Raw genomic sequence first — 15,507 nt, 5'->3', positions numbered from 1 at the left:
CAATTAGAGAAAAGCCTGCTCGTAGCAACGAAGACCCAACGCAGCCAAAAAAAAAAAAAAAAAACACACTTAAGTGCAGGATATAAGTTTTCTATTTTCACCTAGTCCAGGGCTTCCCACTCAGAGTAACTTACTGAGCCCCTTTCTCATGCCCCCACTCCTCACCCCAGCTGAAAGTGTGCCAAGTGTGAAGCTTGGCAAATAGGGCCATTTGAATCCTAGTTCCATTTAGTGACTTAGCATTAGCTTGCCTGGAGAACCTATTTCATCAGTAACACCAGTCACATTAAATGCTATAGAAGGGCCAAACGCCTTTCCTGTAACACAGTGGTGACAATCCAGAGCCCCACCCCCTTCCTTGCCTGTCTCCGCTAGACAGACCACTTGGGGACCTCTCCTTGGTCCCACTAGGAATGGCTGCTCTGTGGCTCAGGCCTTCATTGTTGGTGTCCATCCCCATCTAGAGCAGTTCTCCAGTGTGGTCCTCGTCCAAGCAGCACCAACATCACTTGACAAGATGCTGAATTCTGACCTACCAAATCTGGCACTCCGGTTTAACAAACCACCTCAAGTTAGTGACTCTTAATCCAAAGTAGATGGTGTCCACTCAGAGGGGCCTTTGGTTGTCACACGGGGTGGGGGTGGGGGAACAGTTCTCTAGATATGTAATGGGTTGAAGCCAGGGATGCTTAAACAATTCTACACCTAAAAATGTCCAGAGTAGCTCTTTTGGGGAAACAGTTCAATATGACATTTTACCCACTGAGTTAGACCATTAAAGGATTATCAGGCTATGGACAGAAGTAGCCCATGTCTCACAAAGGCAGATGTACCTTTTATTTTATATTTTCCCACAGTCCCTCATCCACCACCCAGTGTCTCTCATCGTATGAATGTTCTTTCCCAGTCTAATAACAAGAAGAAAGCAGACACGTGGATTTTTTTTTGTATTTTTGTATTTGTAATGACTCAAACCAGACAGACCTAAAACCGCAGCTTCTGAAAGAACCATTTGTTCTTGCCGGTCTTGTATCTAGAGGGGGGAAAAAAGGACACTAATGAGGGGAGGAATCACAGAAAACAAAACTGTCTTCATGGAGAACAGTGAAACCATACTCCAGCATTCACTACCAAAGCCTACTTACCTCTCCTCAAACTTGACCTTGGCCTCTCGTCGGGCCTTGCGTTTGAGAGCAGGGTCTCTGAAGACATCCTTGTTGACAACAGTTTTGTCCAAGGGGATATCCACAGAGTACCTGGGAACAATGGCAGGAAGGTAGGAGCAGCCCACATGCTGCCAGGGCCTTCACCCCTCCGCCCCACTCCTGGGACATTGGCACGTTAAGGTCTGACTCCACAGGAGCTATCATCAAAACTGTGCTAAAGTCCTGATGATATTCTTTGGAAATGCCCAGTTTTAACAAACTCTTTTACATAGATTCAAGCCACTGAAAAACTTCACAATTCACTCTCAGTTTCCCACAACTACCCTACCCTATAGTAACTATCATCCTTGAGAGTGGAAGAAGGCAGGCCAGATTCTATGCCTGTGTTTACTGTGGCTGGAAACAAATGGAACAACCTTTACTCAACACTTCAAAGAATTTTCAGGTGAGGAGAGAGACAGATCAAGAGCAAGTTTGGAAGAAGTTTTTCAATCTGGCGTTGCCAAGTCAGGGAAATCAATAGAAAACAACAGGAAAGTGAACACTTCCAAGATGGATTAAAGAGGCAACACTGGGAAACCACGGCCAAATGCCAAATTGAAAATGATGTCTCTTCCACTGGAGCGGCTACAAGGTTGTCTCCTTATTCAGCAGGGCAGAGAGTGGGAAAAGTCAGAAAAGTCACTTTCATTCCCATTCTTGAAACGCTCACCTTGTAGGCATGAGGTGATTATAATTATAAACTTTCACGAAAGACTTGATCTTTGACCTCTTGGCAATTTTCTTCTTGCCCATGGCAGCTGTCACTTTGCGGGGATAGCGATCAATTCCAGCCACCAGAGCATGGCTGTAGGGTCGGTCTGAGGTGCCATCGTCAATGTTCTGAATGAGCAATTACATGTTATTGCTATTGAGGCCCTTTGCTAGATGTAGGGCGTGTATAGAAAGAACACCCTCAACCCCTAGGCCTCTGAGACCCACTATTATAAAAACGACACAAAGCAGACATTCTAAGTCCTATGCTAGATGCCCAAAGAGTTAACAGGGAAAAGGGTGGTTTCCTTCCCACCAGGAAAAATCTGGAAGGTTCCTGGGAGGCAAGAGATTTAAAATGTAACAACAGTTAACAATTATGAAGTGATTGCTATATGCCAAGCACTAGTTCTCAGGACTTTACATCTCTTAACCTCCTCCAGGATTGCACTGCTAGGAATGGTTAGAGGCACGATTCCAAACCTGGCTGCCTAACTCCAAAACCAGCCTCAGGCAGACGGAGGAAAGGGAACCAAGGGTGCCCCGGTGTCCCCAACAGTCAACAGCAGTGGTGTATGTGGCCAGAGCTTAGGAAAATCTCATAAAAGGCTAAAGACGTAGGTAAAAGGCAAACAGTGAACGGCTAGATTACGCTAAGTGACCATTTTAACTAGTAACAATTTCTCCTCTTTTTACGGAGTCCCAACTGCAGCACTTACTACCTGTTTGACCTCAGGTTAAACTTAACATCTCTAAACCTTCGCAGTAGAAAGTAACCTTATAGTTACCGCAAGGATTGCACATGACGACACCTATAAGGCAGTGCCAGGTACCAAGCAAGCATTCAATAAACGTCAGCCATTAGTATTACTTAAAACCTCTCTGATAGAAAACGCGTTGGGTGTCAGCTGTCCAATTCAACTCCCATTTGTTATTATGCGTCTTTCTCTCTCAAAAGCTCTCATGCATTCAACGCCCCCCCCCCCACCATTCGCAATGCTCAGTGGGTAATGCCCCCAAACTAGGTCTTGAATTCCAAGTTGCCCGCCCGCTCCATTCACGGGATACAAAGGGGCACAGGTTCGCGAGGTTGGTACCTTTACGATGACCGCTTTGCGTCCGGAGTAGCGACCGGCCAGGACCAGCACCACCTTCCCGGGTTTCATGAACTTGCCCATGTCTGCAGAGAAAAGAGAAGGGGCCGCTCAGAAACCCGCCAGCTCAGGCTGTGGGCCCGAAACTTCAGCGGCGCTCACTGCGTCTCGGCTCAGGCCGCCCGCAGGTACTGCTCTCAAGACAGGATCCGCTACGAAGCCGTCAGAGACCGAGGAATGAAAAGCACCCGGCACCACCCCGCAACTCGACCCCCAGTCGGCGGATGGCTGCGGATTGTAATACCCTGCCCCAGTCGCTACTCACCGGCAGCAACCTCTCGGGCCTACAGCAGAGAAAGAAAGAGCACTTCCGCTTACCTTTCACCCCGGGGAGGGTGACCTCACTTCCAGTCCCGCCCCCTCGGGCTTCTCCCCGCCTCTTGCGTGGCGCTCAGAATCTGTGTTGAGGGCGGAAGAAGCTCTTGAAGGGAAAGGAAGGCCTGGCAGCTTTTTTATTCCAATCAAACTTTATGAGCAGCTCCAGCAGTAGAAAGGGCAAAGGAGTTCTGCCTCCCCCGGAAGGCTTTTACGTGGACGCAGCTGCTCCTCTGCCCCTGGTTGTAGTTCCTTTCTCTGGCGCTAGCGGGTGGGGGAGGCACAGTTTGAAATTTACTTCTTTTGCTTTGGAAGAGTAAGAAACAAAATAGGACATTTATTAGTACCAACTGTGTACAGTTACGCATAAGGAAGAGACGAAGATCAATCAAACAAGGGAACTTGCCCTCAACATGTAGAGGCTAATGATGTCAGAGACATTTCCGACCAGAATAAAGGAGGGAGATGAAGGACGATTATGGTGATACTAGCAGCTCTGTACGCTGTGTCAGGCCAAGTTAATCTATTTACGTGTATTATCTCTTTTGATCCTCATAACGACAATAAGAGATAAGTAATGTTATCTCCATTCCACAGTTGAAGATACTGTGGTTTGGGAAGGTTAAGTAATTTGCCCCAAATCCACAGCTAGTACGTGATCAAGCTGGGAACTCAGATTCAAGCGGTCCTCCTGAGCCCATACTGTTTACCCAGTCACCAAATTGAGTACCCACTCTGTGCCAGGCAAGATGCTAGGCACGTTAGGTAAGTCAACTGCTATTTAATTCTCAGGAATCTGCATCTTGGGTATTTTCCTCCCATTTAGACATGAGGAAATTGAGATTTAGAGAGCCTAAGGCTCTGATCATCAAATCTGGGTTTGAACCCAGGTCTAGTTGGCTCTCAAACTGAATTATTTCCCATCACTTACTGGAAGAGTGTTTTTAGATTGTTCCTTAGGTGTCTTCCGAGTTCAAGAGAAAGAGAAACCATCTTATAGTTTTTGCTCATTTGAACACTGACGAATCTATAGGATTGGTCTTGGGCAAGATGTGGGAACAATCAGGGTTTCATCATTTCTCTTCTTCAGGCTCTCCAAGGACCAATTTCCCCCGCAGCCCTCAGGACTTCATTCCAATAGTTTATCACCCTGATTATGTACTTATATTTCTATATTTAATGAAAATGTTTTGTTTTAATTTGTAATATGACATTGTAGAGTTGGAAAGGAACTCAGAAATCGTCTACTCTGTCCTCTCAAAGATGAGAGGAAAGTTCTAGAGCAGCAAAGTCACGGAGTTGGTGGCGCAGATCAAGGCTCCCCCGTTCCCAAGCCACTCTTGCCACTGCACCACACGACCCTGTCCATTTCCACCTCCATGGTCTTCTTTCAGCCTCCTTATCTGCTTTTGTGTCTTTTGCTGTTTCTCTCTTGGAAAACAGAAACCAAACCCTGAAATCTTATCATTGCCTTGAACTCTTATCACATACTAAAACTCTCCAAATCAAATTAGTAACTAAATCCTGTGAATTTTGCCTCATGTCTTTTAAATCTTTTCTATCCTTTTACACCTGCTCCCTAACTGATCCAGCTTCAGTTCTTTGTTTTCTCCAGTCCCTCCTCAAAACTTTGGGTGGGTCAAAAATTGCTTGGGATGCTTATTAAATATGCATTGCCAACTGAAGAGATTCCAGTTCAGGTCTGGTGTGGAGCCATGAGCTATAGATCTTATTTTTAGAAAGTTCTCTAAACACAACTCTTAAGTCCGCCACTTACCTGCCTGAAATCCTTCGCTGGCTCTCTGTACCAAAGTTTGAACTCTCACTCCCTTCCTATCTTCCTTGCAGTGTAAGTTCCTGTCTCCTCCACACCCTTCACATACCACCTGGGTTCCAGCCAGCTCAACTACTCAAAGATCCGACCCCTTCTGAGCGCCAGGGTCTTCACGCAAGCTGTTCCGTGTTTCGTTATTCTCCTCCACTGTAGCTGGGCAAAATCCTATCCATCCTTCAAGGCCACTCTAGAATTCTCCCAGGCATAATTCATCTCTTCCTTCTCTATGCTCCCTCAGCAATCCAATCCACACTTCATTTTACTATAGAACATATTTCAGTTGGTTTGGATCAGTGGTTGTCAAAGTGTGGTCCCCAGACCAGCAGCATCAGCATAACAAGCATGGGAACTTGTTAGAAATGCAAATTCTCAGAGCTACTGAATAAAAAACTCTGGGGATGGAACCAAGCAATTTGTGGTTGTTTTTGTTTGTTTGTTTTAATTATTTATTTATTTTTGGCTGCATTGGGTCTTCCTTGCTGCGCGCAGGGGGACTACTCTTCATTGTGGTGCTCTGGCTTCTCATTGTGGTGGCTTCTCTTGCTGCAGAACACAGGCTCTAGGAGCACAGGCTTCAGTAGTCGTGGCATGCACGCTCAGTAGTTGCGGCGCACAGGCTTAGTTGCTCCACGGCATGTGGGATCTTCCCAGACCAGGGATTGAACCTGTGTCCCCTGCATTGGCAGGCGGATTCTTAACCACTGCACCACCAGGGAAGTCCCAGCAATTTGTGTTTTAACAAGCTACTCAAATCTCCAATTGGCTTGCTACCTCCTTTGCTAAAACTTGTGTTCCTTGAAGGCAGGCAGAGATAAGTTCTGAGCACCTAGCCTGGCCCAAGCAGTTGGTGGGTGCTCAATAGTGAATGAATGAAGGCAGAGCATCTTGGAAATCTTTAACGATGCCTTGCAGATCATACAACGGACCCTGCACTTTCATTGGATACATATTCACGGCTCTCTTTCATTCTGTTCTTGCATAGCCTTAGACCTCGGCTGACAGTCCCTCCTCTCCTCCTTCATCCTGTCTGCCTCACTCCAAGCCAAGCACAGACCTCTGTCCTCAGTTATAATACAGATGTTATCAGTGACTAGCAGCTACGTGACTGCTGGCCTGCTGGCAGGCTTGTCTCTGTCTCTACATGTCTTTAAGTTTCATGAAGAACTTGGCAGAGCAATGGCTATCTGCCCATCTCCCTGCAGCCTAGTCCTTTGGCAGCTGAAATTTCTGGCAGGCATGTGGAAAATACCTGTTCATCCACAAAGTGATGGTGAAGTGAGGGGGTGGATAAAGGAGAGAGAGGAACAAAATATCTAGAAGCAGCATGATACAATGAGGTAACATTAACAGTATAAAGACCATAGGATTTGGATTCAGGCAACTTGGGTTCAAATCCCAGCTCTTCCAACATGTAAACGTGGACAAAATATTTAACCTCTGCAGTTCAGTTTCCTCAGCTATAAAATGCAGATGATATTGTTCTGCCTTACATGTAGTGAGAATTAAATTAGGATGGCACACACACAAAATGCTTCTCCTCATGTTAGCATAAAAGCCTTAATACCAGTTTTTGTGAGGATTGGAAACATACTGGGGTGATCCAGGGCTATGCCATACGACTACAGCACTTATCACCCACCCTAAATGGTATCCAGACAAGTGAATTTAAAAGCGTCAGTTCCTAAAGTGGCATGTGTGGTGAGATATGCTGTGGGGATAGGACTGTAGGTCTGGGCAAGATGGGATGATAATGCCAACGAAACTTTCTCATGAATTTGTTCAAGGGGGATAGTGGGGGAAACACCACCAAAGCTCAGTTGATCCAGTGCAGGGGACAGAGAAGAGGCAGAAATGCCAGGAGCCAGGCATTGCTCAAGGAAATACTGATCTGGATCAGATACGCTGACAATGCCCAGACTTATAAACCAAAGCCAACAGTCTCTAAGGTCTTTGCAGAGAAGCTACACAAAATACTATGATTTTATTAGCAACCACAGATACCATTTTTCACAACATTTTACACTTATCCTGTTTCATGTGAAGGAGGACTAATTCTAATGAATTATCAAGAATAGATCTTAAATAATATCTTACTGAAAACATTAAGTTAAAATGCACTACATAATAGTGCAGACACGAAGCGCAGCTGGCAATTAAATACATGAAACGATGGTAAATCAGTAGTGTTGGGAACCCATTTGGCTTTCCAGAAGGTGATATACTTTGCTCATTTTTGGTCAGTCCCAGAGCAGGATGCAAGCTGAATGGCAAATATGAACTAAAAAGGCTAAAAGAGACCCAACAGGACCAGTCTAGAGTCAGTTCTACAAGGAAATGCCAAGGCCCTTCTTTGTCACCAGTGATCTGCCACAGTTCCTACCCATGCTGTAGTATGATCACGTGGTCAGACCTCCTCCACCATCCAGCCTCCAGGACATGTGGAACACACCCTGGACACGTTTCCTTCTGAGAAGCTGGGAGGTGCGCAGAGGAAAGGTTACTCGCCAGAGGACATGGTACCAGACGGTGGCTGTCCTGGTAAACCAGCTCCAAAACCGAAAGACCATCATCTGGGCTGTGAGGAAAGGACCACGTAGTCAGGGACAGATTTCAGTTCTTACCTCTACACGAAAAAGGGCTCATATTAAAATCAACTTTGGGGAATTCCCTGGCGGTCCAGTGGCTAAGACTTGGCGCTTTCACTGCTGTGGGCCCGGGGTTCAATCTCTGGTCGGGGAGCTAAGATCCCGCAAGCTGCTCAGCGCAGCCAAATTAAAAAAAAAAAAAAAAAAAAAAAAAACCAACTGTGGTAAACACCCTTAGAAATGCTGTTCTCAGATATGCCCACTCCTGGTTTTAGAGGCAGCTATGGAACACACAGGGCCTCCCCTGACCTTGGGGTCAGGAAGAAAGAGGCATCAGTATTCACAAAAGGAGTTTGAATTCTGACCTAGGACTCTCTCAAACCTGCTTCAAGTGAAGGAAGATGGCTCGCAACTTGACTGACAGGAGCCTTAAGTTGTATGTCTTCCAGGACCAACAACTCACTCATGCTGTCCCTCACCACCGTGAAGAGAATGGTTACAGCAACCCGGATTTTCTACAAATCAGACATGGCGTGAAGAGGGTGTGCCATGACTGACTTCTTTTCAACAGGCTCAAGTATATGTGCTCACATGCACACCGTGTTACATGCCAGGGCAGAACCTTTTAACAAGAGGGTCTCCAGCATATCTTTCTGAGATGCTAAGTTGATGGGGGAGAGAGACTTTGCATCATCTGGCTAGGGAAAATGTCTTTAGCCCCTCCTCCTAATTCTTGCTCTTATCCGAGAAGACTAACCGTCTATCCTTACTGAGCAAGATGCTGGTCTGGGGCCAGGGCATTCTCATCAAAAGGCATCTTTGATGTTCTTGAGCTGGCGCACAGCCAGGTCTACAGGGAGGCTGAACTTGAGGCTGCTAAGGCGGCTGAGCAGGTTGAGGGCACTCTCAAAGCCCGTGTGTGCCATGTAGCTCCAGGGCTGGTAGTGGGGCTCGATGAGCGACCCCGACTTGCAGATGAGGTTCACCCAGGACACGAGACGCTGCTCATTCAGCGCCATGCACACCAAGGCCTTCAGTTCCGAGTCTGCACTGCGCTTAAACGGGTCGTGCTCTGTCAGCACCACGTGGATGGCTGTCAGCAGGCTCTGCTTGGGCGTCACCACAGTGCCTCCCATGACAGGCAGGGCGAAGGACTGTGAGAGCTTCCGGGCGGGGGATTCCACGTAAGCACGGCCGTTCTTAGCGTGGTAGTACTTTACAAAGAGCTCCCAGGGGTGCATGGCCTCGGGGGCCGAGGAGAAGGCCGGCAGCAGACAGGCGATGGGGGCCATGACGAGGCTCATCCCCGGTGAAGAGGCGTACAGTCCATGGGCCAGCAGGTCCCTCACGGCCATAGTCAGCTCCTTCCGCACAGCCACGGTCAACTCATCCTTGCCTCCCAGAGAGAGGTCCTGGAGGCTGGTGGAGCTGCTGAAATGGTCATGCGCCTGGTGCCTCAAGGCCAGCTGCTTCACCCTGTCTACTGACACCTCCAGCCTCTTCAATAAGGGAGAGTAGTCCCTGTCAGCCTGGTCCCTCTGCCACAGGGTCTGCGGGATCTGGCCCGTGGCGCAACCGAACTGGCTAACAGCAAAGATCTGGAGCACTGCCAGCACTCGCCGCATCAGGTGCAGCCCTGTCTCCCGAACTCTCTTCATGTCTTCTGCCTTCGCTGCGTAGAAAACACAACGACTCATCAGTGAGAGGCCATAGTGGTCAGAGGGACAGTCAGCAAGTCACAAGCTGAGATCCAGTCTTGCTTCTGAGCCACAGCATGGGTCCCACATGAAGCCAAGAGCCACCTAGGATGTCGCTGGGCTTACTTTTTTTGGTTAGTAATAACTATGTTGAGATATGATTCACATAACACTCAACTTACCCATTAAAAGTGTATAATTCAGTGGTTTTTAGTATATTCACAGAGTTGGGCAACCATCATCCCCCAAAGAAACCGTGTATCATTGGCATTTCCCACTCCCTACTTCTCCCCGATCCCCCAGCCTAGGCAACCCCTAATCTACTTTCTGTCTCTATAGATTTGCGCATTCTGGAAGCTGTACTTACTTTTGCTGTTTCCTGGAGGTGGTCTGCTGCTGCCAGTTCTGCAGGAGCCGTTTCCTGTCTTCCCACTGGCCTTGCACTCACAGTGTCCACTACCTGTCTGTAATGGGCTTCCTACTTCATCTGCAATCAGAGGTTACAAAGAGGAGACATTTATTTAGCCTCTTTTTGGCAGATTTTTAAAGGCAGAATACTATTTACTAGTGCCTACCACGTGACAAAGCTTTTACAAATAGTATTTCATCGTGTGGAACAGTGCCTGGCACATACTAGCTGGCTCAATAAATAACTGCTGAGTGAAGGAAGCATGAATCATCATTTTATGGAGGAGGAGAGCGGGACTGAAGAGGTTAGGAACCTGCCTAACCTCATTAGTCTACGAAGGACACGAAGCCAGTAAGGGGCAGGGCTGAGATTTTAACTCTCTGGTTTTAAAATCCATGTCCTTTCTACTCCACCATGCTGGCTCCCTTACCGAGTGATCAAACCTCTTGCCTATACATCAAGGACTGGCACCTTTAGGTGTTAGTACTCAGAATACATATAATTATGATGACATCCAGCCACCCTTCTCTTTCCATCCCTCCTCTGACCTTGGATGAAGCTGATGAACATCTCGAGGTCTCGGATCTGAGTTTTCAGCTGCTCAACCAGCTGTTCTTTCACTCGGGCTGGGTTGACGATCTGAGCTACAGCTACATCCACACGCTGCCGAAGCTCCTCAGTGGACAGTGAGCTGAGGTCCTCGTTCAGATTCATGTCCAGTTTCTTTATTAACTCATCGATGATCACCTATCAAGACTACAAGCCATGAGCACACCCTTTGGAATTTTCAGGGAGAGGGTTAGGAAGAAGGAGAATCTTTACTAGTGTGCCTCCCTTCTACCCTTAAATGGAAATCAAATTTGTGAGAAAAATGGTGCAACTGCTGATCAAGGTGAGGGCACAGGCCTTTTACGTCTCTTATAGAAACAAGGACCCCTGGTTCCTCTCTGACAGAAATGGCTCCTCTCACTGCAAATTTTCTACCAGGCCAGGTAAATTTCACTCAAGAGAACAACAATGTAAATGATCCAAAGCGGCTGATGATCCCAAAAGCCCCGTAGTTAGCTTCCCCCCTGGCCTCCAAGAGAATAAATACTGATTTCCCTTAGTTTCTAGTCCTTCTCATCCCTTCTTGCCTTACTACTCTAGGCAACTAAAGGAAAAGCTCTATGAAACATCCAGGCGTGTTACAACCAAAATATCCTAGTGACAACATGAGGAACAATTTGAAAACCAGATAATGTATAACTCCAGCCCTGCCAGAAAAACAGCCACATCACAGCTCCAGAGAGACAAACGTGTAACTGAGACTGTGTTTTGACTAACAGATTCACCTGTCTGCCCAGGTGTTGCTTTAATAAATACAGCATTAAAGTCAGGATTCCTGGAATATTTATTGACTGGTGCTGGGGGAGAAAACTAGTTTACATCATATGAAGTGCCCAAGTAGAACGGTTTCAATGATCAAATGAAATAAATTATTGCTGTTATTATTATTTATTACTACTATTATTAATAATAATAGCCACCAAAAAAACAAAAAAGAGCTCAATCATCACATTAGAAAGCTTTGGCATGTGTGTTTCCACATGTGAATAAAGACTGGTCCCAGGTAGCAGCAAAATTTCCCTTTGATATGGGCCAGCAGTGAGGCTGAGGGTGAGCAAGCTGGACAAGGCTGTCCTGCGAACGCTGGAAGGGACAAGGTAACCCGAGGCAGTGGAGGAGGCGCCTCTGGATCTGCTCACCCGCTGCCTTTCCAAGACCACGGACTGCGGCAGGGAGTCGTAACTGCCTTCCTGATAGGCAAACGTCTCCAGGTCATCGAGCTGCGTTTTGAGCTGCAGTATCAGTTCCTTCTGCTTCTCCCTTTGGGTTTCCAGATGTTCCCGTTTCTCCTGCTCACTCTAAGATGGGAAAAGATTTGGGTTGATTTCACAGGAAAAGAAAAAGTCAGGGCACGTTATGAATTCTCTTAAGCCAATAATGACTAGTAAAATATAAAATGTTTCCAAGTAACCCGAATGAAATACAGAATTCACGGGACACGTTAAAAAATGAGAATAATTATTTCATCGGGGCAATTTATTAAATGCGTGTTTTCTTTAAGAAAGTATTTATCCTTCATTGGAAATAGGATATAAGTACAATGGGGCCTTTCATTAAGATTGCTTCCCACCCCCTCAGGTCTAGTTAAGATTGACACAATTTATCTCAGCCAAGAAAGCCTCCCTGGAATTAAACATGCTATCCTCCAGAGCCAATTACCACAGAACAAGTCCTGAATACTTGCTACAGCCAAATTTTGCGAGAGAATCTGGAGGTAAGGGTGTACAGAGAGGCTTTATAACTCATATCAGTTTTCTTAAGGTCCAAAGCGCCTCCAATGTATTGCAAAATCAAACAAACACAGGTACCTGGGGCAGTGAAAAAAATTCAAAGCCAAGTAATAAGGGTGAGAAGGTAATTAGGTTTGAGGAAAAAAAAAAAAAAGTTCGATAAGGTTCCCTGACCAGTGACGCCTTTTCTCACTGTTGGCCACCCAGTAGTTTCTACATTTAAATGATGAAAAACCCTTCAGAGAGGTAAAGCCTTGCCAATGTATTCTCAAATACTGGTTCTTCCTTGCCTTTTTTGAGTATCAAAAACAAAACAAAGCAAAACTAGCAAATCATTTACAGGTGTAAGGCTGCATTTTAAACTAGATGTCTATAGGATATTAAATTTAATCTTAAAATGGTACTTACCAAGGCCTCCAGAAGTAAGGTATGAGAGAGAACAAATGAAAAACAACAAATTAACTGTTTGTTTAGCTATTTAAAAAGCAATCCCCTTGCTTTAGCTTTGCTCAATATGAAAGCAAGCCTTTTCTCAGGGGATACTGCCTCTCCAAAGCTTTCCCAGTGTCGTGGTTTTTTCTTAGAACCCTGTTCTTCTCCCCAACTTAGTGGCCTAGCTATTCTTTAAGAGGTTTCCTCGATTTCCCCAGGCAGAACCAATCACTTCCTCTGTATTTTGTACAAACTTCTACTCTAGCTCATGTCACATTATAATGATTTGTTTAAGATTCTGTCTCCCCAAGTCTATGAACTCCTTAAGGGCAAAGGCCCTGACTACCCCCAGGGCCTAGCACTGTGTCTGGCACAGGGTAAGCTCTCAGTACACATTTGCTGTATGTTACTGAACGCAATCAGGTTCAGAAGGCCACATTCCAAATAATGAACTCTTACGGAAAAAGTTGTCTAACCAGCCCAAAGGGAAAGGACTAGGAAAACTTTGTTTTTGTTTTCATTGTATCCCATCCCAACATCATGAAGCCAAAGAAGAAAGAAACCAGCCATAGATCCTGATTCCATTTTCATGACTGTGCCTGCTGAACGCTGTTACCTGCCATGGTAATTACTGAGTATGCGATTTACTGGAGTGTGGGCAAACATGTTTACTAGGTGAGAACAATGAGCTCTGGTGCAAGGCAGGAAATAACAGAAATAATTTCCAGTATGAAGCGAGAGAAAATACTGGTTAAAAAAACAAAAAACTGGAACTGATAAGTAGTAAATCGTTTGGTTCTAACTGTCACCACTTTGGCACCACCTGTTCATGTGTCAATATATGCACACAAGATTACAGCTGCTTATTAGGTGTTTTGAGCGCTACAGTTTTTTTTTTTTTAAGTTGTACACTGTTTCTAAAAGTAAAAACGGACAACCAAAAGAGCACCACATCCACACCAAACCTTTGGTGCTCCTCACTCCTGAACAGGGCCTGACCACAGAAATTCTTTCTATCCTACCTGTTCCTTAAAAGTCTGGCAATTTGGGCTTCCCTGGTGGCGCAGTGGTTGAGAGTCCGCTTGCCAATGCAGGGGACACGGGTTCGTGCCCCGGTCCAGGAAGATCCCACATGCCGCGGAGCGGCTGGGCCCGTGAGCCATGGCTGCTGAGCCTGCGCGTCCGGAGCCTTTGCTCCGCAACAGGAGAGGCCACGACAGTGAGAGGCCCGCGTACCGCAAAAAAAAAAAAAAAAAAAAGTCTGGCAATTTGAGGACTTGTGCAAGGAGCTGTGGGTATACGGAGAGAAGGGTGGAACAGTAAACACAGGACTGCACTGGAAACATTTCAGATTAAAATAAGCAAGTCAATATCTGCTGATAAGTCTTCTTGGTTAAAATCAATTTAAGTGGGAAGAAAGCCACATATGGGTTGTAACCTAAATAAGAAGGTGGAGAAAAAACAGCGAGTCTCTTCCAACAAGCTATCTACAATTGTGCACTTCCAGAGGTTCAAAGACTGTAAGGAAACGTCCCCTGGGGCTGTCATACAAATTCTCAGCATTCAGTGTTGACTAACTGAATGAATCTTGTCACAGTTACCAAAGGGGCTTCCTTTAGAACACCTAGTTATTAAGTAGGATGGGGAAGGAGTTTCAAAATACCAGCATTAGGAAATTCACATAATTAGGACTTGTGTTTCTTACAATTACTAAGAGACCTTGCTGTTCACCAAAGCTCTCACCCAGACAAGAGTCTGAAGATCAAAGACATTCTCTAGATTCTAGGAAAGCACAGACAAGGAGTACATCTAAATTTCCATGGATTTCAATTCACTTGCTCTTCTCTAAGCAATTTTCTCCATCTCCAGGGTCGGAGAACTCTCACAACAAATGTGCTGAGGGCTTAGGTTCTTGAGGCGACAGCAAGGTGAGCGGGAGCAGCACTGTTTCAGTTGGCTGCTCTGTTGCCCTCTGAACACTCTCCTCGCTCATCCCTCTTCTGCCTCTCACCTCATCACACCTGCATCTCTTCCCACACCTTTGGTGAACACCTCTCACCGTCAGCTTCCCAGGCCTCTCTGTCCTCTTGCCTTTCAGCAGGTCCCGAACACCTGTCTGGTCTCTTCTGGGACACGCATAGCCACCTAGACGAGCCGGCTTCTCACCAGTGCTACCTCCGTCCGCGTTAGCATCGCCGCCCACCTACCCCTCTATTCCCATATCCCTCGGGGCGCGGCCCCAGCTGTTCACCTGGTCCTCGCCCCGCAACCGTGGCCGGTCCCCCGGCATCCCGTCGCCATCATCGCTGGTGGGGTCCTCTGGGCTCCCGTAACCCAGGACGTGAGGGCAGCCGCGGAAGGCAAAGTCCTCGAGCTCGCTCAGGAGGCGCTGCTGCTCCGCCGGCGCCCCGCGCACCACCTGCCGCAGGCGGAACTGCACCTGCGCGAAATGCGAGGACAGCGCGAGCAGCGCCGAGTCCAGCCGCCGCCGCTCGGCCCGCAGCCGCCGCAGCGTCCGGCCCGGCGAGTCCGGTGGGGAGCCCGGGGCCGCTCCGGGCTCCTCGGCCGCCGCCTCTTCCGAGAACGCCGCCGCCCCGGGCCCGGCCTCTGCCACCGCCCCCACCGGCGCCCAGCGCACTGCCTCGCACGGCGGAAGCGACTCCTCTTCCTCCTCTTCGTCCTTCGCCTTTGGTCCAACGGCCGCTACCCCCGTTACCGGTTCAGCAGCCGCTTCGAGAGCCGCCATGTTTCAGGAAACGCCGCCGGACGTCAGCCGCGCCCCCCGCTGCCATGGCAACGGCGCGCTGGCAGGGAAACCCAGAG

General features: G+C 47.3%; 2 protein-coding genes across 5 annotated transcripts; both read right to left on the bottom strand.

Moving 5' to 3' along the window:
• Positions 1-813: 813 nt before the first annotated feature.
• RPL27 (ribosomal protein L27) lies at positions 814-3,415 on the bottom strand. 2 transcript variants are annotated; one of them, XM_067716240.1, is made up of 5 exons: positions 3,339-3,415; positions 3,017-3,099; positions 1,879-2,048; positions 1,146-1,256; positions 814-1,033 (listed from the first exon to the last, which is right to left on the bottom strand). In XM_067716240.1, exons 2-5 carry the CDS (start codon positions 3,095-3,097, stop codon positions 985-987), a joined length of 411 nt encoding a protein of 136 aa, XP_067572341.1. In that variant the 5' UTR covers positions 3,098-3,099; positions 3,339-3,415; the 3' UTR covers positions 814-984. The 2 variants fall into 2 exon arrangements, with proteins under 2 accessions (XP_067572341.1, XP_067572342.1); XM_067716241.1 differs by having other exon boundaries at positions 3,318-3,362.
• Positions 3,416-7,653: 4,238 nt separating this feature from the next.
• RUNDC1 (RUN domain containing 1) lies at positions 7,654-15,504 on the bottom strand. Of its 3 annotated transcripts, none has more exons than XM_067716161.1 (6): positions 14,936-15,504; positions 11,662-11,820; positions 10,462-10,660; positions 9,872-9,991; positions 8,578-9,479; positions 7,663-7,797 (listed from the first exon to the last, which is right to left on the bottom strand). In XM_067716161.1, exons 1-5 carry the CDS (start codon positions 15,428-15,430, stop codon positions 8,614-8,616), a joined length of 1,839 nt encoding a protein of 612 aa, XP_067572262.1. In that variant the 5' UTR covers positions 15,431-15,504; the 3' UTR covers positions 7,663-7,797; positions 8,578-8,613. The 3 variants fall into 3 exon arrangements, with proteins under 3 accessions (XP_067572263.1, XP_067572262.1, XP_067572261.1); XM_067716160.1 differs by having other exon boundaries at positions 7,668-7,797; positions 8,565-9,479; XM_067716162.1 differs by lacking the exon at positions 14,936-15,504 and adding an exon at positions 13,707-14,917 and having other exon boundaries at positions 7,654-9,479.
• Positions 15,505-15,507: the final 3 nt, after the last annotated feature.

The sequence above is a fragment of the Pseudorca crassidens genome, chromosome 19 (assembly GCF_039906515.1).
Source record: "Pseudorca crassidens isolate mPseCra1 chromosome 19, mPseCra1.hap1, whole genome shotgun sequence".
NCBI lineage: Eukaryota > Metazoa > Chordata > Mammalia > Artiodactyla > Delphinidae > Pseudorca > Pseudorca crassidens.
This window is presented reverse-complemented; position numbering and strand designations above follow the sequence as displayed.